Source organism: Erinaceus europaeus, chromosome 7 (assembly GCF_950295315.1).
Source record: "Erinaceus europaeus chromosome 7, mEriEur2.1, whole genome shotgun sequence".
In the NCBI taxonomy this organism is placed as follows: domain Eukaryota; kingdom Metazoa; phylum Chordata; class Mammalia; order Eulipotyphla; family Erinaceidae; genus Erinaceus; species Erinaceus europaeus.
In genome coordinates, this window is record NC_080168.1 from 85,621,610 (window position 1) to 85,635,974 (window position 14,365).

Consider the following 14,365-nt stretch of genomic DNA (forward strand, 5'->3'; position numbering starts at 1 on the left):
GTTGAACAAGAGAAGAAGTATGAAAGTTTCTGGGAGGAAAAATCTATTTCACATGGGTAGAAGGAAGAAGGGAGGAGAAAAAATGGGCAAGAACCATTTCACATGGTCTGTTGGCTAGTTGTTAAAGCCAATAAGCGAGGATTGCAATGGATAGGGAGATTACCTAAAGCTGATTCAACTCCAACTGTACACAGCAAGAATGATAACAGAGTATCCATTTTATCACTCTCAAAGCCAAGTGTATGATCAGATACTCACTTCCACTATCTTTTCCTATTCAGTTATATATGGAAGAGATAAAATGGTGAGGATATTCCTATAGAAGACCCAAAACTTTAGCTGAAACTAACTTTCATAAATGTTGTCTTGAACAAGCAATGTGACATTTCCATGACTAATTTCTCTGCTATAAAACAAAATATTAAACTCAATAATCTTTGTAAGGAACTTTCAGAATTGAGAGCACTCCAAGTGAACTATTCCACCAGGTCTCTTTAGCACATAGTATTCTCCATTGCTAATATCTTTTTTTCCAGACTTGGGGGTATTTTAATTTGTAATTTTCAGATTTGCACAACTTACAGACAATACATATTGGTTAATTAAATTACCCCAGTTTTTAATACTGAATAATATGAGCTTTACAGGGAAAAGAGAGAATGTAATTGGGTGATTAGGGCCTTGGGGTCTTGATATATGATGATGGCAAAGCTCCTAAGTTTGGGGTTTAGAGTGTTCAGCAGAATCCTACCATAGGGACATGAAAACTTTATCTATGTGTCAAAAACTATACTGTAAACCATCAAACTCTCCTCAAATAAAATGGAGGAGAAAAAAAATTGAGAGCACTTTATGAATTGCACTTAAAAGCTATATGCCTGCCTGTCTTATCTACACACACACACACACACACACACACACACACACACACACACACTATTTTAGGGAACTGAGTCCCCTAAACGATAACTATCAGTTACTAGAGATAGTCTTTCTTAAATGCTCAAATTTTGTTTTCTTGACATTTTATTATCCTTTTTTTTACCTTTTTGCCTTGCTTTTTATTTGTTATATCAACTACTATATATAAATTCTCCCTTTGTCTTTCAAAGGGTATGCATGTATCTGGGATGACCTCACTCACAGACAGAAGCTGAGGAATAAGAACAGAAAGGGGAAACACAAAGTAGAACTTGGACTGGGTTTGGTGTATTGCACCAAAGCAAAGGGCTTAGGGTGGGGGTGGGAGAGGTGGCTTCCAGGTTCTGATGCATGATGGTGGAGGAGAACCTAGGCTGGGGGTGAGAGTATTTTGCAGAAAACTGAGAAGTTTTATACATATGCCAATGACAGTATATACTGTAAACCATTAATCCCCCTGAATAAAAAAAAATGTAAAAAGCAAAAAGAGAGAAAAAAAAAAAGAAAAACTATTTCATAAAAGCAAAAAATGCTAGGGAAGGACAAAGAAGGACTGGATGAAGGGACATTGGGGTCCTGATGTGTCTCCTAGACACCAATCAAGGGGAGGTGAGAGGTTGTGGCTATGTGTTAAAAAGAATATTGTAAACCAATGTGTATCTGATAATGTTTTTGCATGTTGCTTCAATTCAGAGATTTATATATAACACATAATAATCTTAAAAAATTAACAGTTAAAAAGATGAAAGACAACTACTGGATGGTTTCACTCATATATGGAACATGAATTTGCAAAAACAAACAAAAGAAACAGAAGCAAACTGTTTACTATAAGACTAAGAACTATGGTGGTTATCTTTGGCAGGTGGGAGGTTGGGGACACAACTTGATGGTGGATGCAGTGTGGAACTATACCCTATAATCTTAACATCTTGTAACCCACTATTAATCATAAACAAAAAATAAAAACAAATAATAATAATGGTGATTCATTATAGTGCCAAATAATCAAGGTAGAAAGAGAAATCGCGGGAGTCCGGCGGTAGTGCAGCAGGTTAAGTGCACATGGTGCAAAGCGTAATGACCGGTGTAAAGATCCTGCTTCGATCCCCTGGGTCCCCACCTGCAGAGGAGTCACTTCACAAGCCGTGAAGCAGGTCTGCAGGTGTCTATTTCTCTCCCCCTCTGTCTTCCCTTCCTCTATCCATTTCTGTCTTATCCAACAAAGACAACAATAATAACTACAATAATAAAACAATAAGGGCAACAAAAGGGAATAAATAAATAAAAGATTTTAAAAAGAAACAAAAAAAGGGAAATCTAAATGTATTCTAAAAAAAACACAAAATGACCAGTCATATGCTTCTGAAAAATCTATAATGTATTTGTCCCTATCCATGATCCCCTTGTGTATATAGAGAAAAAGAAAAAAATATATCAGTTGTGTATGCTGAGTACTCTTTCTAGCATGGACACTTACATCAGATTTTACTTACATACTACATTTTGACTGAGCAATCAGTGATGTTGGTAGCTGACAGAAGGAGAACATTTTTAGAAAGGACTCTGTAGGTTAAAATTCTAAGAAGTCAGACTGGCAAAACAGCTCACTTGGACAGTGTGCTGCTGTGCCACACACACGACCCAATTTCAAGTCCTCCACACTGAAGGAAGCTTTGGTGCTGTGGTTTCTTTCATTGCCTCTCTGTCTCTCTGTCTCTATCTTAAAAAGATAAATAAATAAATACTCTAATAAGTCTTGCTTTACTGATGGGCAAAAATGTATGTGAAAAGAACCGTTAAGAGGGAAAAAGTAACATATGAGTGAAGCTATGATCATCAATGCAGTCACTGATTTGCTTGGAGGAGATAACACGATGGTTATGCAAAGGTTTTCCTTTGCTTGAGGCTTGAAGGTTACCTGTTTAATCCCCTACACATAAACCGGGGCTGAGCAGTGCTCTAGTATAGTAGTAGTAGTAGTAGTAGTAGTAGTAGTAGTAGTAGTAGTAGTAGTAGTAGTAGTAGTAGTAGTAGTAGTAATATAAAAAATAAGTCATTGACTTTTTTGGTCTCTTTACTACATGAAGTCCTTCCCATAGGTAATAATTCATTAAGTAGTGTCCTATTGGATTTTAGGCAGTTTAATAATCCTACTTAAGTTGAAGGTGAATGTGTTTTGCCGATACTAATTACAGAAAGAAACTGTATTGTCAACAACTGTATTGTAATCTACTAACCCCTAATACAGAAAATACTGAAATAAATCCTCCATAAAATACAGTTGTCAAAAAACTGTAAATATAAAGAATGAAAGAATGCAAAAAAAAAAAAAACTTAACAGCTGTTAACAAGGCAACTATAAAAGTGGTAAAGTTGTTTTACTAAACAAAGAATTGATCATTTATAGACATTTGGGAAGTAAGGTCAGAATAAACAGGTTAGATAAAATATGAGAAGCTGCCCTTTGGATCAAGAAAACCTACAGACCAGTTTTGAAATGGAAGTTTTAGTCAAAACTGGGAAGTAGAGAAACAACAATTTCCTTTTGTGCACTTTGACTATTCTACAAAACAAATACTTGTTGATGTGCCTATTAACAAAGCTTCAGTTTGTCACTGAAAAGAGTTAGTTTGCTCAGAGCATCTTTGCTTATTTCCAATCTTTGTAAATTATTTCTTCCATTCAGAAAGCAATAATGATAGACATGGATCATACTCAGAGATAATAATCAATTTATTGCCATCAACAGTTGAAGATGAACCTGTCATAGCATCTTACAAAAGAGCAGCATTTTTTACATATTTTATACATCAGAATATATTGAGAAATTGAATTTCCCAATTATAAATAATACTCTGTCATAAGAATCTAGTGTTGAAGATTCCAAAAATTCCAATAAAATTTATATGTAAGTCCATGGAAATATCATTCTCATTTTAAAATATGATCACCGGCATTTAGTAGGTTTTAAATAATTATTTGAGGCACTGAGAAATAAACTGTTTACTTCCAGAATAAGGGAGTTTGTTCATTAATCAGTAATTCAGGATTTGGGTTGCCATAACAACATGATGCAACTTTTACCATTACCATAAAGCAAGAATTCTAAAAATAGTTCACTTTAACATTAAGATTCTGTGATGACTAAAACTGAGCATTTTAGAGCACTACTGTCTAGAGTACAATCAAATGTGTGATAAGAGACAATACTAACAGTTTACGTCTAAAAGAGGGATAGAGAATGGGAAAGCTATCGGGGGAGGGGGTGGGATATATGGAGACTGGGTGGTGGGAATTGTGTGGAGTTGTTGCCTACCCCTCCTACCCTATGGTTTTGTTAATTTATCCTTTCTTAAATAAAAAAAATAAATAAATAAAAAATACTAAAAAGATAATATACTTATAAATAATATATGGTAAAAGAATGTCCATATTGATTTTTCTTTATTACAACATAAACACCAAAAAAAAAGTCACAATTTCATCCCAACTCAGTTTTCTGTTCCAATAAAAGTAAAGTATTTTTTAAAAAGGTGTTGTTATTTTTATTATCTTTATTTATTTATGACAGACAGCCATAAGCCATAAATCGAGGGGGAAGGCGGAAGAGAGGGGGAGAGAGACAGAGAGATACCTGCAGCCCCGCTTCACCACTCACAAAGCTTTCCCCTGCAAGTGGGGACTGGGGGCTTGAACTTGGGTCCTTACATACTGAATGTTTGCACTTAATCAGGTGCACACCATCCAGCCCCCAGATTCAAAATTACTGTACAAAAAAAAAATTCAATACCATTCCTATGTACCAGTAATATCTAGTTAGAGCATGTGATAGAAAAAAATACCTTATTATAAATAGCAACAAAACTGTTTCCTAGAAAGTAACCCAATAATATTGAATACTTTATAAGGAAGCTATACAACCAACTTCATTGAAAAAAATCTAAGGGAAAACCTGAATAAGTAGGCATAGCATGCTTATCATGAGAAAATTCACTAGTGGATTATTATTATCTCATTCTTATGTTAGTTTATGCTCTTTTCAGCATAAAACTGGTATTTTTTTGTCAAATTGTATGTGGTATTCTGTATCTTTCTACTAAACTAAATTAACAGTTGTTGTTACTCCGAGTTTTTACACCATTATCAGATTTCTATTTCTCTATTGACTTCAGAGAGGAATGTTGAAATCTTTATAATGGTTTATGTGCCATTGTTTCTCAATTCTGTATTTCATGTTTCCTGAAGTGCTACTAGTGGAGGCTCTCTTTCTTGACCTGATGTTATCTGTATTGTGAAATGTTCCCTTTTATCTTTTGTATTACTACTCACTCTGTCATTTACCTTATTAAAAAATATTTATTTAATTTGATAGGACAGAGAGAAAGTGAGAAGGGAAAAGGATATAGGAAGGGAGAGAGACATCTATAGCACTGCTTCACTACTTGTGAAGCATTCCCACTGCAGGAGGGGACAAAGGCCTTGAACCCAGATTCTTGCACATGGTAACATGTATGCTCAACTAGATATGCCACCACCCAAACCCATTGCAGTCTACTATTTATAGCAACAGAGTTACTTCAGTATTATGATTAGTATATATAGTGGTATATCTTTTACTTTAATCTTTATACATATATTTATAATTAAAGAGGATTTTTAAAAACACATCTGATATAGATGAATAATACTAATGGTATATGGTTAGTTTTTAATTTATGTATATGAAAAACTTCATCAACCATATTCACTTTTCTATATGCTTACATTAGAAAATATCTATCTTCCCCTGATTTAAAAATTTTTTTTCATTATTTGTTTATTCCCTTTTGTTGCCCTTATTGTTTTATTGTTGTAGTTATTATTGTTGCCGTTGTTGTTGGATAGGACAGAGAGAAATGGAGAGGGCATGGGAAGACAGAGAGAAGGAAAGATAGACACCTGCAGACCTGCTTCACCGCCTGTGAAGCGACTCCCCTGCAGGTGGAGAGCCGGGGGCTCCAACCTGGATCCTTACGCCAGTCCTTGCACTTTGCGCCACGTGCGCTTAACCCACTGCGTTACCGCCGGACTCCCTTGATTTTTTTTGAAGATTGATTTTACATACTACATAGGAGAGTTTCACATGAGGCAGAAAGGAAGAGAGAGAATAACAGAGAGTGAAAGAAGCCAAAGCACCACTCTAGTACATGTAGCTCCAGGGATCAAACCAGGAACTACAGGCATGCACCTTTGAAGCTTTACCAGTTGAGCTATTTCCCCAGCTGTAGTCCTTTGATTATTATTTTTTAAGTTCCACAAGGAAATAAATTTGAGTCAATAAAAAATCAAGACTGTTTTCTACATATGAAATTGTGGTTTCTATAGTCCAACTTCTGGAAATTTGGCTCTGAAAAAAAAGGAAATCTTTCCATTTACTCCAAGAAAAAAAGGAATAATGAATTCCTTAAAAACTATTTTCTTTTTCTATTATTTTCTGCTTTTTCTGTACAAACTAAGTATCTGGCTACTTAAATGTATTCAAAAGTTTATTCCAGACTGAAGAGCTCAATCAAATTCTCCTTTGGAACACAGTCAAATGATAAGACAATGAAAAGGGTGACAAGAATGTCCCAAAGGTGTCCCAACCCTAAAGATAAGCAAAATCAGAACAGAATGTTAACAAAAAGACAGAGAATTTAAAAGAAATGCCTTATATTTCAAAGAAACAATTGATATTTTAAATAAAATATTAAGAGACAGAAATTGGGGATATAATGACATGAAATATTTATTTGCTTAAAATGAAATGGACCCCATAAAGAATTTTGGTCTATGCTCCCAGAGGGATTAAGACTAGGGAAGCTTCCAATGGAGGAGATGGGGCAAGGAACTCTGGTGGTGGGAACTGTATGGAATTGTACTCCTGTTATCTTACAATCTTATTAATCATTATTAAATCATTAATAAAGTCTTTTTAAATGAACTCCTACTTTGAAAAGATTCAAAATTTAACCGAATAAAAGTTAACTATAGTTCTATTCTTTGCACCATGATAAGCTAGAGCTGAGCAGTGCTTTGATAAAAAAAAAAAAGTTAGCTATTATTTCAAAGGCTGTACAAATAAAATCAAACATATGTCATGCCTATACAGAAATACAGATACAAATTAATTTTTAAAATAAGGAAATGTCACAGATAAAAAAAGGTAGAGAATGCAGTTAAACAACTTTTTTAAAGATTACTTTACATGTATAAAAAGCACTATTTTAGGCTGGGGGTATGGATCAACCTGCCAATGCCCATGTCCAGTGAAGAAATTACAGAAGCCAGAACTCCCACTTTCTGCATACCAAAAATAATTTTGATCCATACTCTCAGTGGGAAAGAAATGATAGGGGGAAAATAACCAAAGGGCTCTGAACTTCAACTCTATCAGCACCCAGACAGAAGAGGAAAAAGAGAGGGGCATTTGGATGTAGTAATAGGTGCATTTGTGACTTAGAAAGGAAGATTAGATGGAACGTTAAAACAAATGGGATAATATATACAAATATAGACAGACAGTTATAGAAATAATAGTTGAATAAAATAAAATGAAATGCACTGTTTTCAAAGCAACTCCAAATTTTTTACAGGTCAAATTGATACCACAGTTTCCTTCTAAACTCTCTCTTACTCTCTCTCATTGCACTGAATTTAAGAATACCTTATTAATAACAATGTAGAAATTTCCTGAATGAAAAAAGGGGTAACTAAATAGATACTAACCAATTTATAAGTCTTACACTGATATTATTTATATAAACCACCTGTACACATCTTTGATTTGATTTGTTTTCCTATTTTTAAAAAATATTTATTTATTCCCTTTTGTTGCCCTTGTTTTATTGTTGTAGTTATTATTGTTGCCAGAGAGAAATGGAGAGAGGAGGGGAAGACAGAGACAGGGAGAGAAAGACAGACACCTGCAGACCTGCTTCACTGACTGTGAAGCGACTCCCCTGCAGGTGGGGAGGCGGGGCTCGAACCGGGATCTTTATGTCAGTCTTGCGCTTTGCTCCACGTGCACTTAACCCACTGCACTACCGCCCAACTCTCTGTTTTCCTATTTTTTATAATTTATTTTTAATTTACTGGGACAGAAAGAAATTGAGAGGGAAGGAAGAGCTAGAAAAAGAAAGAGTAGGGTTGGGGAGGTTGTATAATGGTTATGCAAAGAGACTCTTATGCTTGAGGGTTCAAAGTCCCAAGTTCAATTCCCAGCACCACCATAGTAGTAATAATAATAATAATAATGTAAAAACAATAATAATAATAATAAAGAGAAAGAGACAATGTATCCCTGCTTCAGTTCTCTTGAAGCTTCCCCCTTTCAGGTGAGGAACAAGAGTTTGAACCTGGGTCTTTGTGCATGGTAATATACCCAGGTGCATCACTATTTGGCCCTCAGTTTGTTTTACCATGATACAAAATTAGGGACAAACTTAGAACCCAGGAACATGCATGCCACCTCTGAATCACCTCCCAGGTCCATTTTTAAGTCTTTACTGTGAGAGAGAGAGACAGACAGACAGATTGGGAATGTCCTCCACCATCACTGGAGTTCACTTTGTGCAGCTCATGGTACCCATTCTGGGCAAGGGATGTGGTATGGAAATATACCCTCATAATCTTATAATCATGTAAACCACTATTAAATAACTAATAAAATTGGGGAAAATGTGAATTTTGATCAACTAGTGAGGATTAAAAAATACTTACTTCACTGTGGCACTTAGAAGAAAGTTCAATTGTGGCATTAGCAAGTTATCTGGGGCTGACAAATAACGATCAAACTGAACCTGATGGAACAGAGAAATACAAAGTGCTTGCATGAGAAAACAGATATCATCTTAATGACGATCCCTTCTCAGAGTTACATTGTCAGAGAAATTCCATCTACATAAAAAATATTTTGTATTCAAAATGCGTTTTGAATTCAAGATTCTAACAAAAACTCCCTGAAGTGTCAGCTTTTTAATATATTAGCAGTATCCACTTTTAAAATTATTTTAAAATCTGGGAGTCAGGTGGTAGTGCAGCGGGTTAAGCACAGGTGGCGCAAAGCGCAAGGACCAGTGTTAAGGATTCCAGTTCGAGCCCCGGCTCCCCACCTGCAGAGGAGTTGCTTCACAGGAGGTGAAGCAGGTCTGCAGGTGTCTATCTTTCTCTCCCCCTCTCTGTCTTCCCCTTCTCTCTCCATTTCTCTCTGTCCTATCCAACAACAATGACATCAATATCAACAACAATAACTACAACAATAAAACAATAAAAGCAACAAAAGGGAATAAATAAATATGAATCTATGCACACCATCAAAGTTTGAGTCTAGCTCCCAATGCACTGAAAGAAGTTTAGAAGCTGTGGTTTATTTGCCTGCTCTCTCTTTCTCTCTTTCGCTCTTCCTCTCTCTCTGAAAGTCACCCTAGAGTGGTGAAACTACAAATACAAGTAAAATAAATAAATACATAAAAATATGAATCTAAGTCATTAATTTTATTCTCTTGCCATCACTTCTGAGTAAAGTCATCAGATTTCAAGTTTACCTCACTTTCTTAAATCTCATGTGTTTATTATTTGTTAATTTATTTGTTCAAGTAGTATTTATTGTGTATCTACTATGAGAAAGGTATTACATTAAGTAATGTAATACAATAGTGAGCATACCATAACAATGGCTAGTTTCGCAAAGCTACAGCTTAGCAAGAGGTAGTAAGTAAATAATGTAAGTAAATATATAATTGCAAAGCATCTTGTGTGTGACAAAGAACAAGATCAAGGTACTCTGAAAGTGTAAATACAAAACACTGTGTATTTGGCAAAAGAAATTCTGAAGTGAAATTTCAAATCAATCAACATTAAGAAAACACACATGCATTGGGAGTTCAAGGACGGGGAATAGCAAAGATGTGGTTTGAGTTGGGCATGTGGACAGGTAGGTAAGTTCATGGAGGGCTTGTATTTTTTTTTTAAAGAATTTTAAGTATTTGGAAACCATTAGAAAAGTAATCTCTTTTCATTCTTATGATGCTAAGGACTGGTGAATCCCTAGCCAGAATTAATAGAGAGAGAATACACTAATAAATAGGAATGTAAATGAAAGGTGGAGAACTTATAATTGAGGATCACAGAAATTTATAGACTTATGAGAGATTTCAATGCATGTATATATGTCATTATGCTATAGAATCAAGAAGAGATGAGTAAATTCTTAGGACCCTACAACATCCTAAGATATAATCTGGAGAAATTAGAAAGTATGAACAGACCTATCACATTAAAGGAAAGTGAAATAATAATCTTAAATCATACTCAAAACAAAAGTTCAGGACCAGATGGTTTTACCCATGAGTTTTAAAAAAACTTCAAGAAAGGAGAAATTATTCCCTACACACTATTCAAACTCTCCTGAAAATCTGAAAATAGAGGAATATAATTGCATAAAGTGTCTATGAAGACAATATCACCTCAATAACAATAGCAGGCAATGATATTACAAAAAAATAAATAAAGGAGGAGGACTAAAGACTTGGATATTAGAGTAGAAACCAAAAAAAAAAAATACATAGAGAAAAAACATCTACAGAATACTGTTTTGGAAATATCTTCAGAGATTAAAAAAAAAATCCAACAGCAATGAAAACAAAAGTAAAAACAAACCACTAGGATTATATGAAACTGTAATGATTCTGCACAGCAAAAAGAACCATCACCAAAATAAAAAGATAAGCTACTGAATAAAAGTTTTCTACATGCCATACATCAGATAGGAGCTAGTAACCAAAACATAAATGAGTTCACAAAACTCAACAAAAATGATTTCAACTAAAAAAAGTTTTAAAAAACATAAAGCATTAACAAAACTCAACAACAAAACTAGTTCCACTTAAAAAAAGTTTTAAAATGATCTGAACAGATTCTTCACCAAAGAAGATACTCAGACTGCTAAGAGACATATGAATAAATACTCAAAGTCACTGATTATCAGAGAAATTCACATCAACAATAAGGAATCACTTTACACACTGAGGATGCCTTGTATTAAAAAGGACAAAGAGGCCAGCTGGTGGTACAACTGGTAGAAGCATACATTACTGTGCACAAGCCCCTAGTCCCCAACAGCAGGAAGGAGGGAGGGAACCTCACAAGTGGTGAATTAATGCTCCAGGTGTTTCTCTCCCTTGCAATCTCCCCCTTCCCTCTCAATTTTTCTCTGTCTCTGTTCTAACTAATTAACTAAATAATTTTATTTTAAAAAGGAGAGAAGCAAGTGCTATCAAGGAAACAGAGAAAATAACACCCTAAAAAATAATACTGTTAGTATGGATGTAAATTGGTCTAGCTTCAGTGTAAAATAGTCTAGCGACTTCTGAAATGTTAAAAATTGACTTCCCATATGATCAGTATTTCCTATCCTAGGGATCTATCCAAATAACACAAAAATATATATCCAAAGAGATTTGTGCACATCTATTTCACAGCAGAATTTTTGGAAACAACCCAACTGTCCAATGACAAATGAGTAGCTAAAAAAATTGTGTTATATATGCACAGTGGACTACTAGTCAGTTCTAAGGAATCATGACATCTCTTTTGCTACACTTGATTGGGAGTTAAAAGAATCTTGTTAAGTAAAGTATGCCAGAAGGAAAAGTCTAAGTATCAGATGACTTCACTTGAGGTGGGACTTCAGAAACGAAAGGAAAAATACAAAATTAGATTTTGAAATAAAATTTAAAAGGCAATAAAGAGATTCATTGAATTTCACATTCAAGAATAACATAGTATTCTATGACTTGAATCTAGTTTTAGTTACCATCTTGAGAGTAACTAAAGAACAATAAACCAAAGTTCATGAATAGGAAGTCCATAATGACATATACTCTTTTCCATTTCCATCCCTTCTATTTCTTCATTATGATAGGAGTAAAACTCTAGAAATAAAACAAGACTTATGAGACTGTATGATGTGTTAAAATAATACTACAAATTTTATGTCTTGCAAAGATTTCGGTAGTTTAATGACTGCATGTGCTATCATTATTATTGGACCCAATGGGACAACAGCATATCAAGGGATAAAAATTACCACCCAGGACAAAATTAACAAGAAAAAAAAAAAATCACAAATAGAATTCCATAACTAAACCTATATTAAAATGCTTTTTAAAATAATTTTGTTGGAAGAAATGATGGTTGACAGAACAACTGTTGACATATAGATATTTTCTTATCTCCACCGTATGGTCTTCTCAATCATTATTAAATCAATTTTTAAAAATGGGGGAAAAGTTTCTTATCTCCTCATGATAGGTGTCCCCAGAGCAATCCCACCACCAACCCAATCCTCTCTACACCATCATGTATATGCACAGGATGCCTGAGACACTCCCCCCACCCCCTACCACTTAGTCTCCCCCTTATCCTGCACTTACCATGGCAGCTTTCAAAGCCACAGAATCTAGGTTGGGCAAATTGGCTAAAGAACCCTAAAAAAAATAAAATTACATATATATATATATATATATCTCACATTTCAGTTTACATATGGGATACAGTTCATCAGTGAATTGCCTCAATTTGAAAATTAACAATAACTCAAATGTCATTGTTCAACTTTAAAAAGAACAGGACTATGATTCATTCATTTGTTACTAGAGGGAGTGAGTAGTACAGAGTGTAACAAAGGAACTTTCAGGATACTCCATATTTACAAGCAAATATAAAGTCAATGAAACACTGAGAAGCTTCCAGTGAAACACGGTGGTGTACTAGGTTAAGTGCAGATAGCACTATTCACATGAGCCCAGGTTTGAGCTGCTGCTCCCCACCTGCAGGGGGAAGCTTCATAAATGGTGAGGCAGGTCTACAGTTGTTTCTCTTTCTCTCTCCCTATACCCTTCTTCCCTCTCAATTTCTCTCTGTCCTATCAAATAAAATATAAAGGAAAAAATGGATACCAGAAGCAGTAGATTCAAGTGCCAGGACCAAGTCCCAGTGATATCCTTGGTGGCATTATTAAATCACTAATTTAAAAAATAAAATAAAATAAAAAAAAGAAGAAGAAACATTGAAACTTTGTAGGTTTCCAGAGTTCTATTTTGATAACTATAGGAGTAGAATTCATTGCTATTAGTACGAAATTTGCTTATTACTTTAATAGAAGAAAAAAAATCAGAACATATGATATTTGGCAGTTTCTTTTTGAGAGTTTCTAGACTGAAAATATATTTTAATATTAAGATTATTTAACATGCTTTGTTTTTTAATGTTTGCTTTATTTATTTATTTATTTATTTGTCCTTTTATATTAGTTTGGTGCCTTAGACCACTGGGCCATCCTGACACATGCTATTCTTTTACTTGATAGAAAAGAAATAAATTGAGAGAGGAAGAGGAAATAGGAGAGAAAAAGAGAGATCCCTCTGCAGCACTGCTTCACCACTTGTGAAACTTCCCCCCCAATAGGTGGGGACGAGGGAAGGGGGTTAAACCTGGGTCCTGGGAGTCTGGCGGTGGCGAAGTGGGTTAAGAGCACGTGGCACAAAGAGCAAGCGTTAAGGATCCCGCTTCCAGCCCGGCTCCCCACCTGGAGGGGAGTCGCTTCACAAGCTGTGAAGCAGGTCTGCAGGTGTCTGTCTTTCTCTCCCCCTCTCTGTCTTCCCCTCCTCTCTCCATTTCTCTCTGTCCTATCCAACAACAACGACACCAATAACCACAACATTAAACAAGGGCAACAAAAGGGGAAAAAAAAAAAAAAAACCTGGGTCCTTGTACATGCTAATACACTCAAACAATTATGCAACTGCTAATGCTTTGCTTTTTAAAGTAAACATTCCTAGAAGTTTTTCTAAGGTTCCCACACTCAACTATTTGCTTCTATTGGAGGCAAGTAATAAGATTATGTCAGTCCCAGAAGTACTTACCTTTCTGAAGTTAATAGACCATGATTTGCTAACATAATGCTAATATACACAGTAATCCATGATTCAACTAATAATTTCAGAGGACTGAAAATTTTACAAATATACATATATACTTAATTATATTAATCTTATTAATTAATCTTATGATGCAAATCTTTAAATATTTTCATTGATTTTAACCAAAACTACCTGAAGTTAAAAATAAAGCTAATATTTTGGGGGTACTCTTCTATATCTCAGTGAGTCATCTAACAACTGTACATGTATTATCTCACTTAGTCTTCAGAAAAATATGATGACACAAATAATGCCCAGTCCACAGATAAGGAAATAGGTAGAGAGAAGTTACTTTTCTTTTTTTTTCCCAGTGAAAACACAACTATTAAGTGACAGAGCTGAAGTTCAAATCTAGAGTCTAGAGTAAGCAAGCTAGTTCACTTGGACAGTGCATTCGCTTTGTCATGTACACAACCAAAGTTGGAGAGCAGCGTTCCAGC

General features: G+C 34.9%; 1 protein-coding gene across 1 annotated transcript in view; it reads right to left on the reverse strand.

The window, feature by feature from the left end:
• COG6 (component of oligomeric golgi complex 6) overlaps positions 1–14,365 on the reverse strand; it is a 73,788-nt gene that overhangs the window by 3,034 nt on the left and 56,389 nt on the right. The window contains exons 17-18 of the mRNA XM_007521579.3: positions 12,378–12,431; positions 8,665–8,744 (exon numbers count right to left, since the gene is read on the reverse strand). Of these exons, the coding sequence (XP_007521641.1) occupies positions 8,665–8,744; positions 12,378–12,431 (134 nt within the window). The remainder of the gene's footprint in view (positions 1–8,664; positions 8,745–12,377; positions 12,432–14,365) is intronic.